The sequence below is a fragment of the Gorilla gorilla genome, chromosome 10 (assembly GCF_029281585.2).
Source record: "Gorilla gorilla gorilla isolate KB3781 chromosome 10, NHGRI_mGorGor1-v2.1_pri, whole genome shotgun sequence".
Classification (NCBI taxonomy): domain Eukaryota; kingdom Metazoa; phylum Chordata; class Mammalia; order Primates; family Hominidae; genus Gorilla; species Gorilla gorilla.
This window is the reverse complement of record NC_073234.2, coordinates 78,980,103-79,005,122: the sequence shown is the minus strand read 5'-3', so window position 1 is coordinate 79,005,122 and position 25,020 is coordinate 78,980,103. Positions and strand designations below refer to the sequence as shown.

The window sequence follows — 25,020 nt, the reverse complement described above, 5'->3', positions numbered from 1 at the left end:
CTAAGGAGGTTTGAGTAGGAAGACAGGGGTCTGGGAGCTTGATGGCACACTATGTAGCCATCACTGAGCCCTAAACTACCTACCCTCTAATTCTTTATTGCTTGAGATAAATAAGCAATTATTTGGTTCTGCCCCCCATCAGGTTTCTGTTATAAAGCAGCCAGATGGAAGCCTAACAATAGAACCTAACAAAAGTCCAGCAAAGATCCATCCCCACCAGACATTAGACCCCTTAGTTTCCTTCCAGCCAAAAAGATATATGTCATGGGAAATGATTACAATAATATGAATAAGTGGAAAAAACTACCAAATTCTGTAGATTATGTAGTATAGTCCAAATTTTATTAAAAGAAAAAAAAATTGCTGTGAGACTCAGGGATATCCGGGAGCTCAGAGAATTCTATTAAGCACATTACTGTGAAGGAAAAAAAATGTGTATTTTCATTTTAACAAGGCTATTTTGACAAACTACTCCAAAATGTCCTGCTGGGTTTCCCACAGGCCAAGAACGCTGCAGGTCCAGGCTCAGTGGAACATGGCAGGAGCCTACGGCCAACCTAGGAAGCTGGAAATGAGTGTCTATGTGGGGTGCATTAAGGATGTTTTGTGATGCTTTACATATGGCCCTGGGTGAACGTGCTGAGGAGAAATGTAATTTATATCACAATGTAAGAGAATGGACAGCCAACCGTGTTTTTATAATACCAAAAGGAAATATTTTTCAGATTGTATCAGCACAGTTGTGGTTTCTAACATTCCTGCTACTCCCTCACTCATTTCCATGGAAATTTGTGTCCTTCCTTGGCAAGATATCTTAGGCCAAAATAGGGTTCATTCAATAATGCCTGTAAACACTGGACCATGCAGGCTTAAAAGGGGCAGTTCCTGGCTAAGCAGGAAAGAGCTGGTCCAACCCAGGGGATTGGGAGCAGCTATTCTCACAGTGGGAAGGCTGATACCATCACACCGTCCTCCCCAAATACAAACACGCACACATACATCGCATGTTTTAAAAATCCTGTGTGAAGGTTAAAAATTCTGCCCTTCATGCCTAATAATATTCAACAAATATTTCACCAAAATACATTTATAGAGCCCTTTGGAAACAGCTACCTCTGAATTTCCTGCTTGGTTTCCTATAGTTCAAGCAAGGGCACTGCAGGGGTCCAGCCCAAGTGAGACACAGACAGGAATGCCCTTGACAGACATGAGTGGTTGGGAATGACTATTTATACTGAGTGGGAAGCACTGCAGTGGGCACAAAAGGGAAAACCCTCTTGTTCTCAAGAGCTCACAAGATGGTACTGAGATAGCAGATAAGGACTTTTAGAACACAGAACACTGTCATGTGGAGATATGAAGTTATGTACACAGCATTATGTGGCAGAATTGAATAAATTTGAACAGAAAGTTACAGAAAGTTGTGGAAGGTTCAAATAGCAAAGAACTAACTAACTAAAAGGAGTTTGATGTGGCATCTCAATTCACAGACACTTCAATAGTTACCTCCTGAGGATACACTGCCCCAGCCATTATAGGACCTGTTGCTATTCCCTAATATACCAGAGCATCTCCCTTCTTACACTGCATCTTTGTACCAACGACAAAAAAAACAATACTTAAAAGTAGGGAAACGAATAACATTGATAATGATGGCTAACATATACGGAGTATTTAAGGGGCAAGTGTAAAGGTACAGACATGGAATCGAAGTTAGAAATGAGTGACTTAGCATTATTTCACTGTAACTCTGGGAAAGGAGTGAAGCTTTGTTCATGCTGAAAACGCTGAGCCTGGCCCACTCACCTGCATTTCTACCTCACCTGCACACGCTATTTTCTTCCCACTGGGAACATAAATGAAGCGTATCAATTAACTGGCAACCCTTTTTGGCTGATAACAAACTAGAAACATTTTGCTAAGAAATAATAATGGATGAGAGCAGAGGGAAAATACCATTTTTTCCAGTGATGCAAACTGGTTTACCAAGATTTCTATGAATTAATTAGTCATTTCAGATTCTTAGCAGGAAAATACATACATATGCAATTTAAAAAAATCTACTCATTGAATTGGTTCTGCCTTTTGCAATGGCTGTGCCCATACACAATGATGTAATGACTTCTGATTCCCAAGAAAAAAGTATTCTTCCTTTATTATTCAAGGATGTTTCCTTGGTCTTGCAACTGGCACAAAGAGGCACAGAATTCATTTGCACAGACTTTACAAAGTAAATGTTTCTTATAACCCTATTGCTGCAACCGATAGATAATATAGGAGGCTAGTTTATATTTCTTTAATCATCCTTTTAAATCTATTTTCTAATACAAAGTTAGAATTCATTTGGTAAAACTAAAAGTCCTCATCTATAAAAAAAAGCTACTTTGGATTTCATGTAAAATGTTTCTATGTGAGGAGCTGTTAAAGGAGATTGCTTCCTTATCTCTTCCTCATGCCACAACTAGTTGGTAGCAGTTTTCATACATAGAATATCCTGTGGATTGGCTTGCTTAACCTCTGTACCATTCTCTTTCCAGCTTCCTGCTGAAGCATGACAGTTAAAAACTGCCTTTCCTGGACTTCTTCGCAACTAGTGTTCTGGATGCAAATCATTTCTCCATTAGAAGAATTTGAGGAAGATTTGAAATGAGGAGGAGAATTGGAACTCATCTTCTTTCCCCTATTTCTAACAGAAGCAGTTGTGGCCACGCTAACAGCAATGCCAAGTTGGGGCTTCCCAGTCCCTAGACTACAGTTACAGTAGTAGGTTCTTGAACTCAGTAATTCTAGGAACCACCCTTTGGCTCCCATTTCTCCATTCTTCCAATGATTTTTTTAAACGCCAAATTCCCTATATGAAATATCTTTCTGCTAAAAGTACCTAAAGAGATTTCTGTACCTTGCCTAAACCCTCACCAATACAATTCTACTTTTCATGCCTCAGCCTCAAGATACTAAGTATGAATCAGCACATTAATACCAAACATATAATGCTTTGTATTTATAAAGTACATTTATTATGTTTTACAGTCGGGCGCGGTGGCTCACGCCTGTAATCCCAGCACTTTGGGAGGCCGAGGTGGGCAGATCACTTGAGGTCCGAAGTTCGAGACCAGCCTGGCCAGCATGGTGAAACATGGTCTCTACTAAAAATACAAAACAGCTGGGTATGGTGGCACATGTCTGTGATCCCAGCTACTCAGGAGGCTGAGGCAGGAGAACTGCTTGAACATGAAAGGTGGAGGTTGCAGTGACCCAAGATCACGCTACTGCACTCAAGCCCAGGCAACAGAGTGAGTGAGACTCTGTCAAAAAAAAAAAAAAAAAAAAAAAGGACATTTCCATGCATTATCTAAGTTGACCTTTTTTCCACAGCTCTGTAAGGTAAGTAGGGCAAAGTGCTGCTCTAGCCATCATAGAGACAAGACAGCTAAATCTCAGACGACTTAGGTAATCATCCAAGGAATTTAGTTAGTAAGAGATGGAGACAAAATTCAGTTCCATATATCATAGCTCTTAGTTATTTCCTCTGACACTTGGAAGCCTCCCAAGGGCAGATGAAGAGAGAAAACATGTAGATGCTGGCAATAAACTAAAGCTTCTACTTCTTATTTCAAAAATTAAAAGAAAAACCTTATCACTGCATTTTAAAACCATTAAACTAGACTAAAATATCTAAGGATGAGCTAGTCCGCATGGCTGTTTTATAGAGTGTGACTTTGGATCTGGTAGAACCTGTGCCTCAGCTTTGTGGGATTCCTCCTTTAAAGTCTCATGGGCTATTAACAGAGACACATGAAAGATTCAGTCCCACTTTCTAAGGCTCAAAAATTCTCTTTCTGTACAATCATCTGAGCAAACCAAGGGTGGCTAAAAGATGTCTTGGGGAGGCCATGATTCATTTCTGAATTTTTCCCTAATTGCAATTTTGCCTAAGATCTCCCCTCCCCAAAACTAGGGTTCCCTAAAATAAAATTTCCCTTTTCCCCCCTCTTGCTGCCTACATGTATATTAGAAAAACATTTTATTTCAATGCCCAGAAAACCAAGAAGAAATATTAAGTAAGCAAAGCTTGATTTAGACCACTTCAAAAGTGGTCAAGTTGAATTATTCCTCTCCATATCCACCACTCCTCCATTTCACAGTGGTAATCTAACCACAGGGTTAACATTCAAGAGCTCTAAGAAGCAAACTTCTCACCATATGGTCCCCACTCCCTGAGCAACATCAGTCCTAAGAAAACATTCCAGTATCACACAAATCCTCATGGTCATTCCACAGTCAACCTCAGAACACTAGAATTCCACAAGTCCCTGATCATTCATTTCTTGCTTCCTTCAGTCTCATAGGACTCAAATCAGAAAGGCTAGGAAAACTGTAACTCTGTAACATCCTGCTTCCACCCTTGCATCAAAACACTGTGATTTATTCACACACACAGATGACAGATATAAAGAAAAACATTTAAAGAGAGAAGAAAGAAAACAAAAAGTCAATCTGATGAGCAAGGCAAACTCAATTATCCCTTTTCTACGACAGCAAGAAATTTAAGAAACCATACTGAAGGCAACCAACTCTATACTAACCTGTGGGAAGAGAGAATAAGTTGAATTGTCAATGGTGAATGAGTATAAAAACTCCCCGTCATACCACATGCTCTTCCCCATAGGGGAATTCATTTTAGTCATAGCAAAGAGATGGGCAGGGTCGCAGCAGTCTTCCATTTGTTTCCTAGGAGAGAAAACAGAGAGAGAGAAAAGAACAGCAGGTTAAATGAGGAGCAGATTCATTCACTTGTCATTCCCACAGAGATGTGCCGCCATACCTCAGTGCCAGCTCACAGAAGCATAGCATCTCCAGGGTGATTAGACTACTATTAATTCACTCTTCTAGCCACCAAAATGCGTGACTAGACTATTTCACAGCAAAAAAAAAAAAAAGTTTAAGAAAAATACATCAGATTCATTAGATCGTATTCAGATTCAGGTGAGATATGTCAAAAGATAAAAATAACCATTACAGTTGCAGATGTACTGATTGATTCAAACATCCAGGTCCAGAAAAGACTTGGATAGCTAACTTTGGAGACTGTTGAGCTATTCAGCTACAGCAGAGGTGCATCTCTATCTTCATTAACAATCAGGTGGTTAAATTCAGTGAAAAGAGACTTCCAGCAAGCTGTATGGCAAGGGAATACACAGAATGACCCTAAAGAGAGTGCACTCCCCAAAACTGGTGACAAGATAGAGAACAATCCCTTGAAAATCTTTCGAGTAGAAATAGAATGAAATGAATGATGTGATCTCAGACACTGGAGAGCAACCTACCTTCTCACTGCTAAATCTCATGGGCCCTTTTGGTTCTCACTTTGGCCTCTCAGAAGTGTTTGACACCGTGATGAGCTCTATGACTTTGACAGAAGTTTCTCCCAGCTCCCTCAGTGTCTGAAGCACCAGCATCACTGCGGTAACCTCACCCTTCTGGGCTGACTTGCAGGCTACTCCCCAGCTAGCCCCTCAAGTCTAAGCCATGTTTGTTCTATGGGGAAATCTTTATACGACCCTCCAATTAACAATCTGTCAGAAATAAATTCCACTTACTCATGAGTAAAAGAGCTTATTCACCACTTCCTCCTCTAGGAAGATGAATAAAACAAATTGCTGGCATAAACCACTTCTGAATGACCTCACCCAGAGATGCTTGCTCAGACATCTTTAGCTGAAAGGGGACGGTGCAGTGGGAGACTTGACTTCAAGTCCTGCCTCTGCAGCTTACTAACTCCATGACTGGGCAAAGAGAAGGGGCTGCAGAACTGCCCTATGAGACTTTCGTTGAGAGTTCACTGAGAACGTACTGGTAGAGCACACAGTGAAAGTTCAATACGTGGTAGGTGTTCTCCTTCTTATTGTCACACCGTCCCAGCCTCATTGTTGCCAGGAATCAGCCTAGTCAGTAAGGCTGCAGCTGCAGGAGCCCCGCGGTGTGGGCAGGCTTCCTCAGCCCGCGGGGGAGGGGCTCTTCCCGCCACACTGTGCCTCCCCTTGCACTCTCTGAGATCTTCGTTGGCTTTGCCTTCATGAAGGTTTCAATGGAAAGAAGGACAGAAGAGAAGGGCTCAAGGCAGACAAGGGGAGAAGAGCTCGGGAAGAAAGCTTTCATCTTATCAAACTTGGTAGACCGAGTGTCTCTTCTTGCTCCTACGCTGGCCCTCCGTTTCTCATTAGCTGCTTCTCTTTCCTCTTCTTCTCCACCCTCATTCATTTTTATTGGTGTTTTGCCACCCAAAAGGTGGCTTCCAGAGATGGTAAAGGTTTTCTTTGTTGTTTGTTGTTGTTGTTGTCCTTGTTTTTTGAAACAGGGTCTCACTCTATTGCCCAGGCTGGAATGCAGTCACTGCAACCTCAAACTCCTGGGCTCAAGCGATCCTCCTGCCTCAGCCTCTCAAATGGTTGGGATAACAGGCATGTGCCACCACGCCTGGCTAAGGTAAAGTTTTATACTGGACTGCAAACATTTTGTCAAAAGCGCATCCTAGGCTCTTATTGAGTCAACAGAAAACACCTGGACATGGTTTAAGACTATCTTTAAAAATAAGGAGAATTATCACCAGCATGATGCTAAATCTGGGGGGAGGATAGGCTAAATTTTTAGTTCCTATCCCATGTCTGCTGATATCTTGTATTTTTTAGTCCTCAGAGCAACCCTAAGAGATAATTAAGGGTATGGTTATTATTATTATTATCATCATTATTCCTCCCAATTCTCATCTGAGGAAACAGGCTTAGAGCGGTTCCAGGACTTGCTCAGGCCACACAGGGCAGAACAGGAAGCCAGGTCCGCAGAGTCCAAGCTTTCTCCTCTTTGCGGGCTACCTGCTCAGAACCATTTTGATTCATTTGTATCTTTCTCTGCCCTAAAAAAAATGCTGTGTAAACACTGGCCACTGCCTGCAGTACACCAGGTGCCTTCATAGGTATTTTTCTACTGAATTCTCACAGTAACCCATGAGCTGGATGACTTTAATATTCTTTTCTCAAGTAATTTATCTCGGGTCACATAACTAGTGAAACGGTGGGGCAGGGCTTTGCTTCCAGGTCTTTGTACCTCACATCAGGTACTTATTTCCAACAAGACCATGGCTCTGGCCTCCAACCAAGCTGAACTTGCCATTCCGTACAAAGTGCTACAGGAGGTTCAGAAGGAAAATTTGTCACAGCCATATAGCACCTTACGTTGCCTAGTACCTGGCAACTTGCAAATCACTTTCATATTTGTTTCCTCTTTGCATCCTCAAAATAGCCTAAGAAGACAGGTTACATTATTCTGAATTTATGGATAGTGAAACTGACGCTGAGACCCAGAGACTTGTTTAAGTTCATTAGGTTAGCAAATGTTTTCTTAATTATTGATAAAATATGTATTAGATTATGTTGAATCAAATTCACATCTCCTCCTACAGCATCACCATGCTAGGGCACTCATACCTTTAGTGGGGGAAAACAAATACGCCATAGAAAATACAAAGTTTCACATGTGTAGAAATATTTTTAAATCCAAGAGGTATAGCAAATTCACAGCGATCATACCACTATTTGCAATATGAGTGGTTTTTCTGTCATAAACTCTTAAACTTTCCCTTCATCCAGAATGCCTCCACATCTTCCCTCTGCCATGACCATCTCTGGAGGGTGGCTAAAAAGAAACCACAATGTGGAAATGTGTATGCATATCCCATGTGCCTGAGTGGGGTCCTCATTAGCTCACCAGCCACACTGGATATGGCAGCAGCAGCAAAAACAGGAATAGTACTAGTACTGTAGTACTACCAGCTGCAGTACTAATAGTAGTAGTCATATTAGAAGTAGTAGTAGTGATTTTTACTGAGTTCTTACCTAAAGCTGTGCTAGGTTCTTGGGATATAAAATTGAATTTAAAACCAGATCTTCCTTCTGAAAACATAATCAAGAAAAGGGGCACCAACAAGCAAGTGACTTCCTGTGTATGCAAGGAGATGTGACCAAAGTCACAGCAGAGATGTGCACAGACGTCTGTGGTTGTTTGGAAAAAGGAGGACATTAAGTCATATCCAGGGTTGCAGGAAGGGTTTCCTGATCTGAGATTTGCAGCCTGTTGTTTTTGATGTCTAGGAAATTGTCAGATTAAATAATGGACTTCACGTCCGTCTAACCTTCAGGTAATTCTGGAGCACAGCTATAGACCAGCTTTTAGAATTTTTAGCGAATTTGGCTCCTATCTCCTTTTTCATGCTTTGCGCTGATGCTGTGTATTATTTGCTTTTCTTTTGTGGCAGACAATAAAATAAGAGGATCAAAAAAGCTAAAGGAATTCCTTTTTCATATTCATGTTCAAATTGCCAGATCATTAAGTTTCAGTTGCGTGTGAGTTGAGTACTGGAATTACATCTAATTGCTTTTTATTTGAATTCAAGCTTCAGTAATAGTTGTAGCTAATGATGCTATAACTGCAGCATAAAGGTAAATACTTACGAAGCCTGGGAGCCACTTGCTAGAACATCACTCAGGTTCTTATCCCTCCTAATGGAATTCATAAGATCAATTAAGCCAAGAAGCCCTCATCTGTTGACTGTGCCTACCGACTAGGAAGACAGATACTGAGGACACTTAACAGGCAAATAAGGATGAAAATCCAACCACTCAATTAATTATGCCTAGGATCAGAGTGAACCTTGTTATGACCCTTTCAGATGCCATGTTCAACACTTTGGTCACCAGGCAGGAAGAAGGTTGGGAGGCTGCCACTCCAATGACTGATACTTTTGTGCCCCTTCCAAGAGATGACTGAATTTGAGACAGGAGGGGTGGGCAAGAATTTACCTCAGTTTCAGTATCTGGCCAAAATCTACTGTTATACTGTAGCTATTTAGACTTAGCTTTTGGAAGGTTAAATAGTCAGATATACAAACATCCAAATCAATGCCAGTGCTGGCATCCCTGAACATGCATGTGACAAATGATCATTTGATCTTGCATGTCCCCTTCATATCTAATCAGGGTATCAATGTGAGCAGCACAAACAGGGAGTGTCATCAGAGTTTACTGTTTGTAACCGAGTATGCAATCTAAAATTCTTATACGCAATATAGGGGTAAACAGTGACAATCTCTTTATGTGCTTTCTATGTTGAAATTCTATCAGTCAGGTGAAGTGTAAGTGAATTTTTAATATTGCAAGAAGAAAATGCTGCAATAATAAATTTATTATGAAAGCTGTTAGTTTTATGTACAAAAAAATTATGAGGAATTATTTACTACCTAGGAGAGTAAATTGTCAGTTAAAGGAAATATTAAGTCAGAGCGTGTCTGGAATATAACCTTAGGAAAAATACCACATAATTATTCTGCCAATGAATATTTATAAAATTTTAAATAATATAAAGCAGAATAACAGAGTTGAGATTAAATAAGTCAGGTCTTCATAGAATTATTTTACATACTGACACTCAAAACATTAGACAAAATAACCTTGAAGAACTATATTTAATTTTCAGTTATTTAATTCCATTTAGACAATGAGATTTTCAAGGAAAAAAAATGCTAAATTGGAACTCTTCACATCTTGTTATGAAGAACTGAAAGTTAAATGTTAAATCTGCCCTCAAAAAGTTCCATGAGGAATAAATACTCCAAAAATAATATCATGAGAAATCATCTTTGATCCAATCACAATAGAGAATTCCTCATATCTCTCTTCCCTGCTTTATTCTTCTCTCTAGCACTTAAAACTATTTATATGCTATATATTTAATTTCTAGTCTTGTTTATTGTCTATATCCCTAAGGCCCAGAATATAAACTCCATAAAGGCAGAGACTTCTATCTTCTGTTCACTGTTGTATCCCCATTTCCTGAAATGCTGACTGAGACATTATAAAGGTGCTTAATAAATATTTATTGAAAACCTAGATGCTCATCAACAGTGGATTGGATAAACAAAATGTGGCATATATATGGATGGAATATTATGCAGCCATAAAAAAGGAGGAAATCATGTCCTTTGCAACATGGATGCAGCTGGAGGCCATTATCCCAGGTGAGTTAATGGATGAAGAGAAAACAAATACTGCATGATCTCACTTATAAGTGGAAGCTAAACACTGGGTACACAGGGACATAAAGATGAGAACAATACACATTGGGGAGCACTAGCAGCGGGAGAGAGAATGGGAGAAAAGAACTGAAAAACGACCTATTGGGTACTATGCTCACTACCTGAATAATTGAATCATTTGTACCCCAAACCTCAACATCGCACAATATATCCAAACCTGCACATGAACCCTCTGAATCTAAAAGCCGTAATTAAAATAAATAAATAAATCTGATTGAATGAATAAATAACAAATAGGAAGAAAAAAGACAGTGTTAGAGAAAGCAGAGAATTGCAATGTGCATTTTGCTTCCACGATCAAAATTCAAATTTAAGAAGTCAATTCCTTATAGTTTTCTTCTGTGTTGTCTGTTTCAAGACTAAGAAACAAACACTTGTCAAAATAATTGCTTTAGACTGGCAAACATTTTCAGTAGTAGAAGAGCCAGGATTTGGGGTATTTGCTGAGCAGTGAATCCCATTTCCTGCCACTGTGTGCTAAATGTTAGTCTGGTTAAAGTAGGCATGTCTGTAGGACTGCAGACACGCAGCACAGAGACTACAGGAATAATCCACCAGTGGATGGTGCTGAGAAATTATTTTTCCTTCACTATATTGTCAAACATCCAAATGTTGACTTTGAAAATGTTTGGTAAGGTTTCAAATTTAATCTTGTCTCCCCAAAGTTCTTCCTATTCTAGTGATATCTGACTTGTCAATTATTGACTTTAACATTTGGCTTTCAGCCAAAATGTGTATCTAATGCATTTCCTGCAGACAGCTAAATCAATAGTCCTTATTGTAAAGTGTCCTGAGCTGAGTTCCTAAAATTCCTTTTAGACTACAATATTGTTGACTCCTTGGGTTAATGTCACAGAGCCTGATTCATGACTGAAAATGTTCCCAAGCCTCAATATTAGAGGATGGTTTTGAAATTGAGGTAATAGATATAAATCACTTAGCACATTGTATAGCCTCAGTAAGTAATTTCATTCTCCTTCTTAATAGAGACAATACAACTTTGTTTGCTTCACACAATATCAGTTTATAAATTTTTTCTGGCCATAATTTTTAATAGTTACCCCTTCTATTCTCAAACATGTGCCTTTTTGAATAATAAGTTGTATGTTCACCATATAAAGAGTAGAAGCTGAAAAGTTAAGCATCTAACAAAAGGGGGCTTTTCTTTAAGTGAAGAACCTAGTAGCCTACATAGAAATCAGAGAAGTTTCTTATTCTAAAAACTAAGTGGGAGATTTTACATGAAAGTAGAGTTTGGGCCAGCATATGCTAATTTTTTCCCCTGACTTAAAGAAATCTGTCTGAAATAATCAATTTTGAAGCAGGTATTTTTTTTTTAAAGGGTCACTGTTGGCTGATGGCCCAGACATATTTTCTATATGATCTAGAACAAGAAGTGGCAGAAGCTGCTCTGAAGAATTTCAGTGAATGTTTATTTTCAGTCTCCCTGTTTATACCTACTGGTCTATGTAGCTAGAAAGATTCTAATATTGTGTTTTGAGAATCAAGCAGCAGGGTCTTGCTCATGGAGGGGGAATGGAGGCAAGTGGTGATAATACTGCCTCTGGGGCAAAGACAATATCTTTGCCCCAGGTATTGGGGCAACTGTATTGGTTCCCTGCAGTAGCTTACATCATTGACCTAATAGGCCGAAATACACACTCCATATAGAGTAGAGATTTGTATTCATCTTATTTTTCTATCAAAATCTCTTAAATTGTATGAAGGAGAAGTACTTTCATTAGATTATTGCTTCAAAATAATGTTTTCTACAGATATAATAAAAAGTCTTTTCAAAGATTAATCTTCTGGATAATTTGCCAGAACTACAAACACAGAGAAAAACAACTCTCATCCACTACTTAAGCCAGAAAGTAATCTTGTATTTAGCAGTATTTTATTTTTTACATTTGAAATGACTGCATGATAAAGGAAATGTGTTCCAAAGAAAGGCAGATTAGTGCCATGTGTAATTTGTGTTTCTCTAGTAAGGGCAGAGAAAATTGAAAGAAGGAACTTTTGAAATATAAATATTTTAAGGACGATTTGTTTTTTCTAATACATATTTGTTTTATAATTTATTGAACAAGTACACAAAATTATGTGGATTAAAGAATATCAATGTTTCTAGGAAGGATTTCAATGAATACTTATTTTCAGTCTTCCTACTCAGGCTTACTGATCTATACAGCTATAAAGATTCTACTATTATCTTTTGAGAACCACTTATTTGTTATTTTAGTAGCTGGAAGTGACTGGACCCATTCAGACCTCACTCATTCAGTCAATCAACAAACATTTGCTGAGCAACTTCTATGTGCCTAGTGCTGTTCTAGGCATGGAGGATAAGGCAGTGAATAAACCAGGGGCAGAGGTAGGGGAGACACCTTGCCTCCTAATTCTAATGGAGAAATCAGGAAAACAAAATAAATAATTTACTTGGGTGAATTTGGAAAGATGCAATTTTTAACAGTGTGGCTAAGTCAGTCCTCACTGGGTGATATTTGAGTAAAGACCTGAAGGAGGTGAAGAAGAAAGCCATGTGAATATCTGAAAGAAGAGTATAATGGAGTCAAAACTCTCTGTCTCCTCGTAGGGTCCTGGCTGGGTCTGAGAATTAAATTGATACATGATAGATTAACAGGAGAAAAGTTTTAAAATTTATTTAATGTAAGTTTTACAGGATATGGGAGCCCTCATAAGAAAAGTAGGACTCAAAGACATGGCAAAACCTACATGCAGGCCAGGCACTGTGGGTCACACCTGTAATCCCAGCACTTTAGGAGGCCAAGGCGGGAAGACAGCTTGAGCCCAGGAGTTTGAGACCAGCCTGGGCAACATGGTGAAACCCTGTTTCTACAAAAAAAATTTTTAATTAGCCTGATGTGGCGGTGCATGCCTGTGGTTCCAGCTACTTGGGAAGCTGTTTGGAGGATTGCTTGAGCCCAGGAGTTCAAGGTTGCAGTAAGCCATGATCACACTACTGCACTCCAGCCTGGGCAACAAAATGAGACCCTGTTTCAGAACCAACCAACAAAAAGAACCTACTTGATTTTGTATAAGGCTGAACAAAGAGACCCAATTGTGGAAAAGTAACTAAACTATGGCAAGGCTAAAGGAAGACGATTTATTTTAACAAAGTCTGCTTGTATAGAATTCTCTTGGCTATGACTCCCCATCAAAGAACGTTTCTTTCTTCCTAGCATATGGAGGGCAGCTTTCACTTGGGAGTTTTTAATCTCCTGCCTTCAGGAAGAAAAAGGGAAGATAAGAATGTCCTTCTCACATCTGCTGTTCTTCAAGTGTCTTTAGCTTGAAGTCATCCCCATGTGATAGTGGTATGTTTTGGGGGGCATAATCTGCTGTCCTTCAAAAGCATTTCAGATAGAGCAAAGAACAAGTGTAGAGGCCTTAAAGAGGAGCATGCCTGGTATGCTGAAAGGTTATCAAGGAAACCAGCGAATCTAGAATAAAGTGAGCATGGGACAGACTGGTGTGTTGGGGGAGAGGCTCACACAGGGTTGGGTGCATGCGGCACTTACTCTAAGTGAAAAGGAGAAGAATCTGCCCTCCCTTACAGATCCTCAAGAATAAATCCAACTCCAAAAGCACAGCAAGACATTTGAATTTGACTAGAAGTTGCAACGGAGGGTGTGGGGCCACTGCACAGCAGAAACTTCATAAAATCTTCCAGTGGATGCCTGTTTCTCTCCTGGACATATTTCTAACATTTTCTCTAACCAGCCCCGTCAAGCCCACCCTCTCTCACTCTTGTCTCTGTCCTATCCACAGCAAGGTATCCCTCTATTAGACTCTTCAATTTTGATTCCCCTCATAATCATTTAACACCATGCTTAGATATGAGAAAACCCACCCAAGAAAATATTTCTGTTATACATGAATTCATATCTTTATGAATAAAATTCTGTTCGTCTGTTAATGGCATCACAGAAAAACAGGGAAGTGGGTATCTATCACATCTGGAGAGTGTGTTTCAGTGGTCTGAAGTTTAAAACATATGTTTGGAGAGATGCAATGAATTCACTTCTGGAGGCTTGAGCAGGAGCATAGGGGTGGGCAGGTCCATCCATTCAGAGAGAGGCAGTAGTTGGGCAGTCATCGTAAGAACAGCTGAAAATACGGTCCAGATCACAAGTACCAGTCACCACATGAACACCTATACTCCACTGGGCTTTTAGACATGTGCGCAAGTAGCAGATGCTCCAAACTGCAGGCAGTGACTTATAATTGAGCCACTTCTCGAATATACGTGTTTACACAGCAGGGTGGGATGCAGCAGGATGTCTTTATCCAATCATGGCCCACGGTGCTCCTGAATAGCACTGGGGAGGCCAGACATTATATAATAGATATAAGAACTCCATTCAGAAACACTTTTTCTTTCTTGTTGTAATGACACCTAGATCTGAGATTATGTCTGTGAAAGATGGGGAGAAGTTTGTGAAAGGCAAAGCAAATTAAAGGAAGAGAAAAAAGATACAGAAACAGCATTATAAATTTCTGAATTATACAGATTTTTTAAATCGGGGAACTGAACCAGCAAACATTAAGATGATCAGGGAAGTGACATATTTCAGAGGGTAAGATCCTGGAGTCAGCTCCATGGACTCATCCCAGCTGCACTGCCTACTAGATATAGGACTGGACAGTAGCGTCTGTCCTGAAATTTTTCCAGATCCTAATTGTCTCTTTCATGATTCATGGCATACACTTCTGGTATTTCTGTGAGTAAGATTCAAAATTACTTTCTGAGAAAAACTTTGGCTTTGTGCTATGAACCATTTTCACAGAATGGAATTCTGTGTAAACACAAGTCAAAGATCCTCAACTTTCTTTACAGAGTATTAACTGTGCCACTTGCTTGTCTAAAACATATGGGTCTCTCTTTACTCAGCACAGAATATCAGCATTTCAGGTTGTCAACAACCTTTAACTGACTGTCATCCAGTTTCCATTAAGGAACGTGCTAGCTGAATCTTATTCTGGGAGCTAGAATCTTTATATTTGTGAAATTATGAAATATAAATTTGCTCTTTGACCCCGTTTCCTGGCATACAAGTCTTAAAATCCTCGGAAACTCAAAAATGATGTCTTTTTGTATGCTAATGAGTTGACTGGTGGCTAGAGACCCCTAGGTAGATTCAGGATGGGGGCTGATCATTTAAAAGGCCAAAGTGGAATTACAGGATTAGAACTTTAAGCCGCATGCCCCAAACTCTGGGGAGGAAAGAGTGGCTGAAGGTTAAGTTGGTCACCAGTGGCTAATGGTTTAATCAATCATGCCTACATAATGGAGCCTCCATAAAAACCCAAATTGGCAGGATTTGAATAGCTTCTGTATAGCTGAACACCTGGAGGTTCCTGAAGGGTGATGTGCCTCATGAGGGCATGGAAATTCTGCACCCCTTCCTCCATATCTCACTGCATGCATCTCTTCATCTCCATCCTTCATAATATCCTGTATAATAAACTGTAAATGTGTTTCCCTGAGTTCTGTGAACTGCTCTAGCAAATTAATCGAACCCAAGGAGGAGGCTGTGGAATCCCCAATTTATAGCCAGTCAGTCAGATGCACTGGTAAAACAACCTGGGGCTTGTCACTGGCATCTAAAGTCGGGGGCAGTCTCAGGGACTAAACCCTCATCCTGTGGGATATGACTCTATCTCTAGGTAGACAGTGTTGAAATTGAATTGGAAGACACCCAGCTGGGTCCACCACAGAATCAATTGCTTTCTTATTGGTAGGGAGAAATCCCCACACATTTGGTCACAGAAGTATGTGTTGATTGTTGTTGAGTGGAGTTTGTGCATGGTTTTTTCCTACTCTCAATATTCTTTCTCTATATCAATTCAAATCATGAGGAAGTAAGCTATTTATATCACATAAAGGTAATTCTTTTTAAACATCAGCCCTATAAATGATCATAGACATAAACAAAGCTATTTTCTACTTCCAGTGGGTCAACTCAGCTCCTCACCAATATATTGTGAAAACAGTCAGGCAGGCACTGCCACCTCATCCACCCATTATCCCTCAACTTGTTGCTGTGTTCACTGCATTTGTACTTAATATTGTTTTGTGAATATCACTGGGCATCTTGATAGAAAAGTGCAAAGGTATTGAGAGAGTTGAAAGCAACAGTTAAGGAGAAGCATAGGCTTAGAAACAAAAACAAAAGTAGAGATTTTTTTTTAAACTTGGAAGCATTGAGAAAATAAAGGATATTACAAATGTAGATGGAATGAATCATTTGACAAGGAGTGAATAAAGAAGCGACAACTGGCAAAAGGGAAGGAAAATGAGAAACGAAATGGAGTTTTTTTTTTAGTTTGCTGAGAAGCTAATGAGGTAAATGTAATGGGATAAATACTTGTAGACAAACTTGTCATAATTTAGAATCTGAAGGTATATTAGATTAAATAATAGATATTTCATTATTTGGATATTTTCCAATAAAAATATATTGTAGGAAAACATTCTTTCTAAAAAAAGTGTCCTTTTTAAAGAGGTGAACAATTTTTGTCTAATTCAAAGCTTATTTAACTGTTGTATATAAAACAAGGTAAAAAGAACCAGGAAATAAGACAGATGTAAAGAAAGTTATAGAAATGAAGAGGTATTTTCTGGTAAGAAAGCTTAAAGAGAAATCATTTTATATGAGAAGGAATCTTATACAGTAAATTTAGTCTTAGAATAAAAGGTCTGGTTGTTTATGAAAGAGGGATGTTCAGGACAAACCAGAAAGTCCAAGCATGTCATGAATAGTCTGTGTAAGTCCAATAACAGGCTGTATTAAAAAATGTATAGAGTATAAATCCAATAAGATGATTTATTAAAAAAAATTTTTTATATGATCAAGTTGTCTATAATTAAAGGGAAATTATAATGGTCTTTCTAGAGATTGGGTTTGATGTAAAAGAACACTAATACACTAAAAAATTGATTAGAACAATAAAATTTTCTTAAGGGATTGACTTACTCTTAACAAATTATAGGAGATTTTAATTTTTTTAACCCAAAGTTCAACTTTTATTGCATCCCACCATTTTCAGTTTTCTCTCCCCTTTTAAAAGCCACAAAATACTGACACTCTCCTTCAACTCATTTTCAGCTCATATAAGGTTTTTCCCCTCAAGTTCTGTTTGTTGTGGCCTGATGCTAACAATGTTTTCTTAAAGGTCTGAAGGAAATGATTTCTTCCAACATAATATATTCTGTGCACTACAGAAAGTCTTTTCTTTTGCCTTTTGGTAATAGGCCTAACAGATTTTACGTTTTATCAAAATTATTCCTATGCCATTATTATTAAGTTTTGGTTTGCTTAGAAATAAAACTAAGATTTAAAAGAATTATTTTTTAATTAAGGTTATTACATCTGTGTATCTTTATGTGCTTTTAAAGTCCTCGTGAAATTTAGTTACAGGGCTTTGACTCCTGGGTCTAAAAAGGACACCAAGTCCTGCTAAATCTTAAAAACTGAAAGCAATTAAAGCCTCATCTCCAGGCCCACTATAAAATGCCAATCCAAAATAAACTGCATTCCTGAGACACAGGGCCAGAAATTAAAGCTATTCAACTCCTCAAGGTCCAGGGACTATTGCAGAAGAGGTGGGTATGTGAGATTGTAAGGCCAATATTGAGAGATGAAATAAGTTCAGTTCCTCAGTAAATTAACCATTAATGTCAAAGGCACACTAATGCAAGACCAACATATGGGCCCCTGTATCAGATTAGCAAGGTTTTCTTGAAGCATTAACTGACTCTTTAATAAAACCTAGAAAGGTTATAAAAGGCTTATTGAAGTTATATCTCATGGTCAAGATTACAATTTTATAGATTGTTTATAAAATTTTGAAAAACAAGTTTCATTGGCTTTGTGCTGTTTTTATTAGGGCTTATTGTTTGGAAAACTAAGTCTCCTCTCTCGAAGACTGAAGGTTTTTGCCTTTTTTTGAAATCCTTGAGTTATCATTTTGTTTAAGTGAATGACTTATTTTACAATGACTTGTGATCCAATTTTGTGATAGCAAATGTCTTAACCTTTGATATTTGACAAACTTCTCAAAATCAAATTATAAATTTTGTCTTTTTCTGACTTAATTAATCCTTTAAGATGTTAGGCTTCCTAAAGTCCAAAGTTGACATATTTGACATATTTGGTATAAAAATTATATAGGAAGCATCATCAAATCTGAAATGGTGTTTGGTTTTCTTTGGGTTGTATTTGTATAAATATGTTATTGGTATGTGTTCCAAAATTATGAGACACTCCTATCATTCTGATATGACTTAGTGTACATTTTCAGTAATAATTATAATTGTTATAATAAATTATTGTGTGCCACAGAGGTAATAAATTTCTTTGTCAATTGTGTCTTTGACTATGGCTGCCCTAAAACTTTTTATCATCCATGGACAATTATTGTCTTGTTTTGATCCTCTTTAGAAGGTGGTTTTATAATCAGCTGTAAAACTCTAACAAGTGCTCTTGAATGAAGGTGTCTGATAACTCTGGAGATTGTGACATCAGAATAGTGGTAAAACTTTCAGGACCCATGGAGAGCTGAAATGTTTATGAATATCAAGCAGAATAGGTATTAACTGCACAGACTAAACTAATAGAAGACCGGAGTAATATTTTTGACTTTTTGCTTAAAATGTTGCTGATCCTTTGTTTTGTTTTTCAGAGTAAAGGAAACTTTTTTTTTTGAGCTATTGACAGCTTTTAACAATTAAGTATACTCCTATAAATAAAATTTGGAGCATATTTATTTCTCTCCACCTGATTTCTCCAGAATTCAGAAACTATTTGTGAATATTCTTAACTTATGGCAATATAGTTATTTGCATAAGTTCAATAAGAATATGTTTTCATTTGTAACAGGACACAGTTGGAGAAACTGGTTATTTTACCACGGCTTTGACTGGCATGGTGTGCTTTCCTTTAAGGAATCGAAGTTGGCTTAGAAAGCCAATAAAAGCCTTTTGGGAAAACTGGCCTCATACCTTGTCTACGCAGTTCCTGTACAGGGTTCCTGACCTGTGATAAGTAAAGAATGTCATTTTCTGGCAGGCTCAGGAGCCCCAACCTTTTAATACCTTGGAACCTCAAGAAGAGAGTAATTCATCCAACTCATAGATATTTGATGGTACAAATCCATGGCTGGGCTCAGCTTTAAAAAAATATTATCTGAGATTCCTTTTATGGAACAAAGCTCCATCAAAGCCAATATAAAAAGCCTATGTGAAAGATAATTATTCTTGCTGTACTTTATACAAATAATCTGGGCAATATAATAAAGAAAATCAGTCCTACCATGATTTGTCTTTAGTAAAAATAGGAAACTGGAGACAGAAAAATTATGTTTCAAAAACTATAGTACACCTGATGTTAGATTCCAGTTTTGCCTAAGGTTTTTCAATTTTTATTATTTCCTAAGTTTAGACTGAATTCTAATTTTTCCTGGCTACAAGTATCCAAAAATAATGTTTTCAATTTTTTTCTTCTTTCTTTTCCTTTTTCCCCCCAATTTTCCTAATTTGAAATCACTAAAAACTAACCTTTGCTTTCTTAAAGCCCTGCTAACTGAATTTAGACAACTTAAATAAACTTCAGAAGAAAATAACAGCAACCTATTTACACACATAAGCCACTTTCATACCTGCCTACTGATGTATGGACTTCAGAGTAATGTGGCCTATACCAATTTTCCAGGATTGTTCTTTTGTTATTGTTTTTCTCCCTTCCTCCCCCTATTTTCTCTTCATAGAGCATGAGACTTCTCAACCTGCTAAAAATGAGCTTTCCTAATAACTCGGGACCTACCTATATAGGAATAAACCATCCCAGACATGAGAGATCAGATAAAACCTGAGACCAAAGGCTAACTTTCTTGTAAAATGTTTTCTCTAAAAATTTTAGAAAAGAAAAGGCGGGAAATGTCAAAGGAAAATAAATCTTGGGGCCCTAAAAATTACTAAGCTAAAGGGAAAAGTCAAGCTGGGAACTGCTTAGGGCAAAGCTGCCTCCCATTCTATTCAAAGTCATCCCTCCCCTCACTGAGATAAATGCATGTCTGATTGACACCCTTGGAAAGGCTAATCAGAACTCAAAAAGGGTGCAAACATTTGTCTCTCACCTACCTGTGACCTGAAGCCCCCTCCCTGCTTGAGCTGTCCCACCTTTCTGGATGGAACCAATGTACATCTTACATATATCAATGGATGTCTTTATGTCTCCCTAAAATGTGTATAAAACCAAGCGGTGCCCCAACCACCTTGGGCACATGTTGTCAGGACTTCCTGAGGCTGTGACATGGGCACACGTGCTCAACTTTGACAAAATAAACTTTCTGAATTAAATGAAACCTGTCTCAGATATTCAGGGTTCACATTTTGGTAACCACAAAGAGATTCTAAGTGGAGGTGCCTCTGACCTTTGCCAAATCTTCTACTGGTGCTTGATACCAGCTTGAGGTATCTTTAAGGCTCAGGCCATTAGGACAATTTGCTGAAGCCTGAAAGAGCCCCCTCCAGAGAATCCCTGATCTCCCAAAATTTGGTCAAGATCTAAAGTTTATATTGCCATACAACTCCTTTTTTTTTTTTGGAATTTTGCTTGCTTCCCACACAGGGAAGGCAGGTTTCCTGCTTCCATGGCAATGGAAGGCAGAGGTAACTATTTTATGAAGTCTGAACTCTCTTCCAACAGGGAAAATGAATTTGGGATTTTTCCTGCTTCTAGGATGGTAGAGAGCAGTCTTCAGCCTGAGACCCATTCCTAGGTAAGTAACTGAATCGGGGTTTGTTTTTGGCTAAAGTTAAGATTAACAACCAGCTGGTTTTAATTGCTCCTTATCATTAGAATGCTCAATAGTTGCATAAGTTGTTTTGCTTAACTGTTTGTTTTGTTTTGCTTAACTGTTTTTTGTTTGTTTTGCTTAACTTTTTTTGTTGTTGTTGTTTTTGTTGTTTGTTTCTGTTTTTGTGGTTGTTTCTGTCTTTTTCCCATTGGGTTTGATCAACTCCATCCGACTTAATCAAATTAGAAGGAAAGTTCCAAATTATGGGGGAAAAGGCCTCTGAAGTGGCTAAATCCGCCCCCCCCCACCACCACCACCCTGCTCCCCCGCCCCCCCACACACACATACAGACACACACAAAAGTGGTGTGGTACAGGGAGAAAAATGAACAGCAAAAAACAGGAAAGACTTTCATTTTTAACTACTTAAAAGGCTTTATTTACATAACAAGGCCACCTTTTTGCTAGTCAGGCCAACCAAAAGAGCAATGGCTGTCGCCTCACGCTGCTGTTCCATAGCTAAGGGTTCTGCCATCATTTTTTCCACCACAATAGCCTGGGTTTGTTTCCTAAATCAAGCCCTTTCTGGTTTGATACTTGGTACTTCTAAAATAGCAGCAATTTGTTCCAGCTGAACTACGGTCATAAGATTTAAAAAGATTTTTTTTAAGGAGCTCAATGGTTAAAAGTCAGCTTAATTACCAGCTAACATCCAAAAATGTATGCATGTGTGTCTATGTGTTTGTATTTAAAAGGCCTTCATGTTGGCCTTTTTTTCCTCCTAGGACCTTGTCTTTTTCTTGTTCTTTTTTTTTTTTTTTTTTTGAGCAAAAGTTTTTTTCTTCTCAGTTGACTGAATTCTGTTTTCTTCATTTACTTCTTCTGTCTCTCCTTTCTCTTGCACCCTCTGCTGAATGAGGAACCTAAAATAGTTTATAACAGCCTTAAAGAAAACAGAGAAAGTGCCAGACTCCCTTTGGGGGAAAAACCGGTTTTTCCTTATGGAATCCCAAGAGCATAAACAGACCAGTTCATCTCAACTCTTAAACTATTTGCTTTTGTATTTTGTTATTTGATTTATTGACTAAAATAATTATTGCAACAGAGGCTACTCTTGGGTTTTTAGGGAGAGTGTAGTTTAGACACTCAGAAAAGTCTTTGTTTAAAAAAACCTTTTTTAAAGTGCACTGTAAAAGCATCACATGGTCTAGCCTCATAATAATTCTCCTTTTTTGGAGACCCAGGATTCAATGTGGGCTCTGCCCAGAGCTCAGATCCAGTTAAAAGACAAGTAGTCCCTATCTAAATAAAACTGGTCTCCTCTTACAGTCCTATGGTAGATTTGTATAATTTTGTGCTTGACATCCATCTTTAATCTCCCTCCAGCTCTACCAGACTTTTTCTTCCAGTACCTTGAGATGTAAATTTTGCTATCTGATTTTTCACTAAGAGTTGCTTCCTTCAATATGCAGATTTAGGGCTATTTAGCTGACAACTGCCAGAGTGATGAAACAGATTATCAAGAGTTTGCAAGTCTAAGATAGGAAAAACACAAAAGAAGAGGTCTTAGGAATCTATAAATGTACTTCCATCGGTATGCCTAATATATCTCTTTATTTATGTGCTGTGTACACAATGTTTCACTGCTAAAAATATATAAAAGAGCTCTAATGAATGGGCTTAAAGAAAAATAAAAGTGCTTAAATCAAACACTTTATCAGAAAAAAGGAAAGACTAGTCAAATGCTTTTTCAAGTGTACATGACTTAAGTAGAATCTTTAATAAATAAGCTAGCTTTAAAATTACAGGTAAAGTAATATTAGAATTGTCTTAAGAATTTCCAGCATACTTTTTTTTTTTTTTTTTTTTTTTTGAGATGGAGTTTTGCTCTGTCTCCCAGGCTGGAGTGCAATAGTGTGATCTCGGCTCACTGCAACCTCCACTTCCCGGCTTCAAGCTATTCTCCTGCCTCAGCCTCCCAAGTAGCTGGGATCACAGGCGCCCACTACTATGCCCAGATAAGTTTTGTATTTTTAGTAGAGACGGGGTTTCACCATGTTGGTCAGGCTGTCCTCGAACTCCTGACCTCAGGTGACCCACCTGCCTCGGCCTCCCAAAGTGCTGGGATTACAGGCGTGAGCCACCACGCCCAGCCTAGCATACGTTTTTGTTTGCATTTATTGACCAAGCAATCTCATACTTATCCCTGGCAAATTCTATAAGGTGTCAAAATTTGGCATTGGGGTTACCTAACTATAAACCTAGCCCAAAACAGAATGATCTTTGCTTGGGTAATTTTTAATAAATAAGACATTAATATTGGTTTAATGAAAATAGCTACATCTTGAATTATTTAGTAAAATTACCATAACTTCAAATCTTGTCATTTTGGGCAGTGTAGTCCACAGGCAGTAAGAAGGTTTGTTTTGGGAAAGGACTATCATCATCTTTGTTTCAAAACTAAACTATAAACTAAGTTCCTCCGAAAGTCCAGGAATGAACAAAGACAGCTTGGAGGTTAGAAGCAAGATGGAATCAGTTAGGTCATATCTTTTTCACTGTCTTTCACCTACCTGTGACCTGGAAGCCCCTTCCCTGCTTGAGTTCTCCTGCCTTTCTGGATGGAACCAATGTACATCTTACATATGTTGATTGATGTCTTATGTCTCCCTAAAATGTATAAAATCAAGCTGTGCTCTGACCACCTTGGGCACATGTCATCAGGACCTCCTGAGGCTGTGTCATGGGCACGTCCTCAATCTTGGCAAAATCAACTTTCTAAGTTAACTGAGACCTGTCTCACATATTCAGGGTTCACACCTTATTCTTTCTTTCTTTTTTTTAGTATGCCCTCATTTTGGAATAGCTTACAATCTATTTCTTTCTTGAGAAAGGGTACAAGCAAAGTAGAATTTTTGAGGCTTTGGATGTTGAAACCACTTCCTAGTTTGGCTGGGTAACAAAATTTCAGAATGTTTAGAAATAATTTCCCTTAGATTTTGAAGGCATTATTCATTGTTTTCTGACTTTCAGTGTTTCTATTCAGTAATTTGACATCATTCTTAGAAGTAACCATTTTATTATAATGATTTTTCTTCTTTAAATGTTTGTAAGATGTTAACTTAGGGATTCTGAAATGTCACTAATATGCCTTGGATATGTCTTTTTATATTCATTGTGCTGGACACTTGGTGTTCCCTTGCAACCAGAAAACAGGTCCTTCAGCTCTGGAAACAGCCTTTTATTGTTTCTTTAATAACTTCTGCCCTCTCTTTTATATTTCTCTTCCTGGAACTCCTATTATCCATACTTCTCACATTTTTATCACTTTTTTTCCTTTCTGTCCTTTCAGGAGTGATTTCCTAAACATTATTTCGCTAATCCATTTGTTGACATTTTAATTTCTACTATCACATTTTTTAAGAACAAAAAGTCTTTCTTGGCTTCAAAAGGTTCTATTTGCATAGATTCCTACCCTTTGTGAAAGCAGTATATTTTCTTTGGAAGGATCATAACTATATCATTTGTTGTGTATTCTTCTGCCTCCTGCTTGTCTGTTTTCCGTGTTTTTTCTATTGCTTTGTTTGGTCTCTGTTTTTTTATGTGAGAGGCTTTCTAGAAATATTTACTGATCCATAGCTGCCCATTTACATTTAAGAATGAGGTACTACACAGCTGACTGAAAGATCTTTATGCTTGGGTGGTAATTACCAAGCGCTGGGCTTCATCAGAGGTTGATCCACGGGGACTCAGCCATTTCACATATGTCAGTCTCCACATAACAGCAGTCTTTTCTCTTGGCCTAGTCAATCTCCCCAGAAAGAAACCCTCCAATATCTTGGTATGGTTTAAGCCTAGTTGCTAACATTCTGCCAGCCAGTGATAAGATGGTCTGAGGTCTCTCTCTTCAGGATACGACCTTTCCTGTCTTCAGCTAATGTCCCAAGTCCAGTGCCTCCCTGTTTCATCTCCAGTCTTCTAACAGATGGGAAAGGGCAACTCCTTGCACCTGTGGGTAGGGGGAGAGCAGACACACTTCCAGCCCATCTT

General features: G+C 38.4%; 1 protein-coding gene across 4 annotated transcripts in view; it reads right to left on the bottom strand.

Annotated features, from left to right (window-relative positions):
• The window catches only part of ST8SIA1 (ST8 alpha-N-acetyl-neuraminide alpha-2,8-sialyltransferase 1), a 183,416-nt gene that overhangs the window by 89,605 nt on the left and 68,791 nt on the right, over positions 1–25,020 (bottom strand). For all 4 annotated transcript variants that reach the window (XM_055358450.1, XM_004052862.5, XM_063694121.1 and 1 more), the window contains exon 2: positions 4,587–4,731. In XM_055358450.1, the coding sequence (XP_055214425.1) occupies positions 4,587–4,648 (62 nt within the window). In that variant the 5' untranslated portion in view covers positions 4,649–4,731. The remainder of the gene's footprint in view (positions 1–4,586; positions 4,732–25,020) is intronic.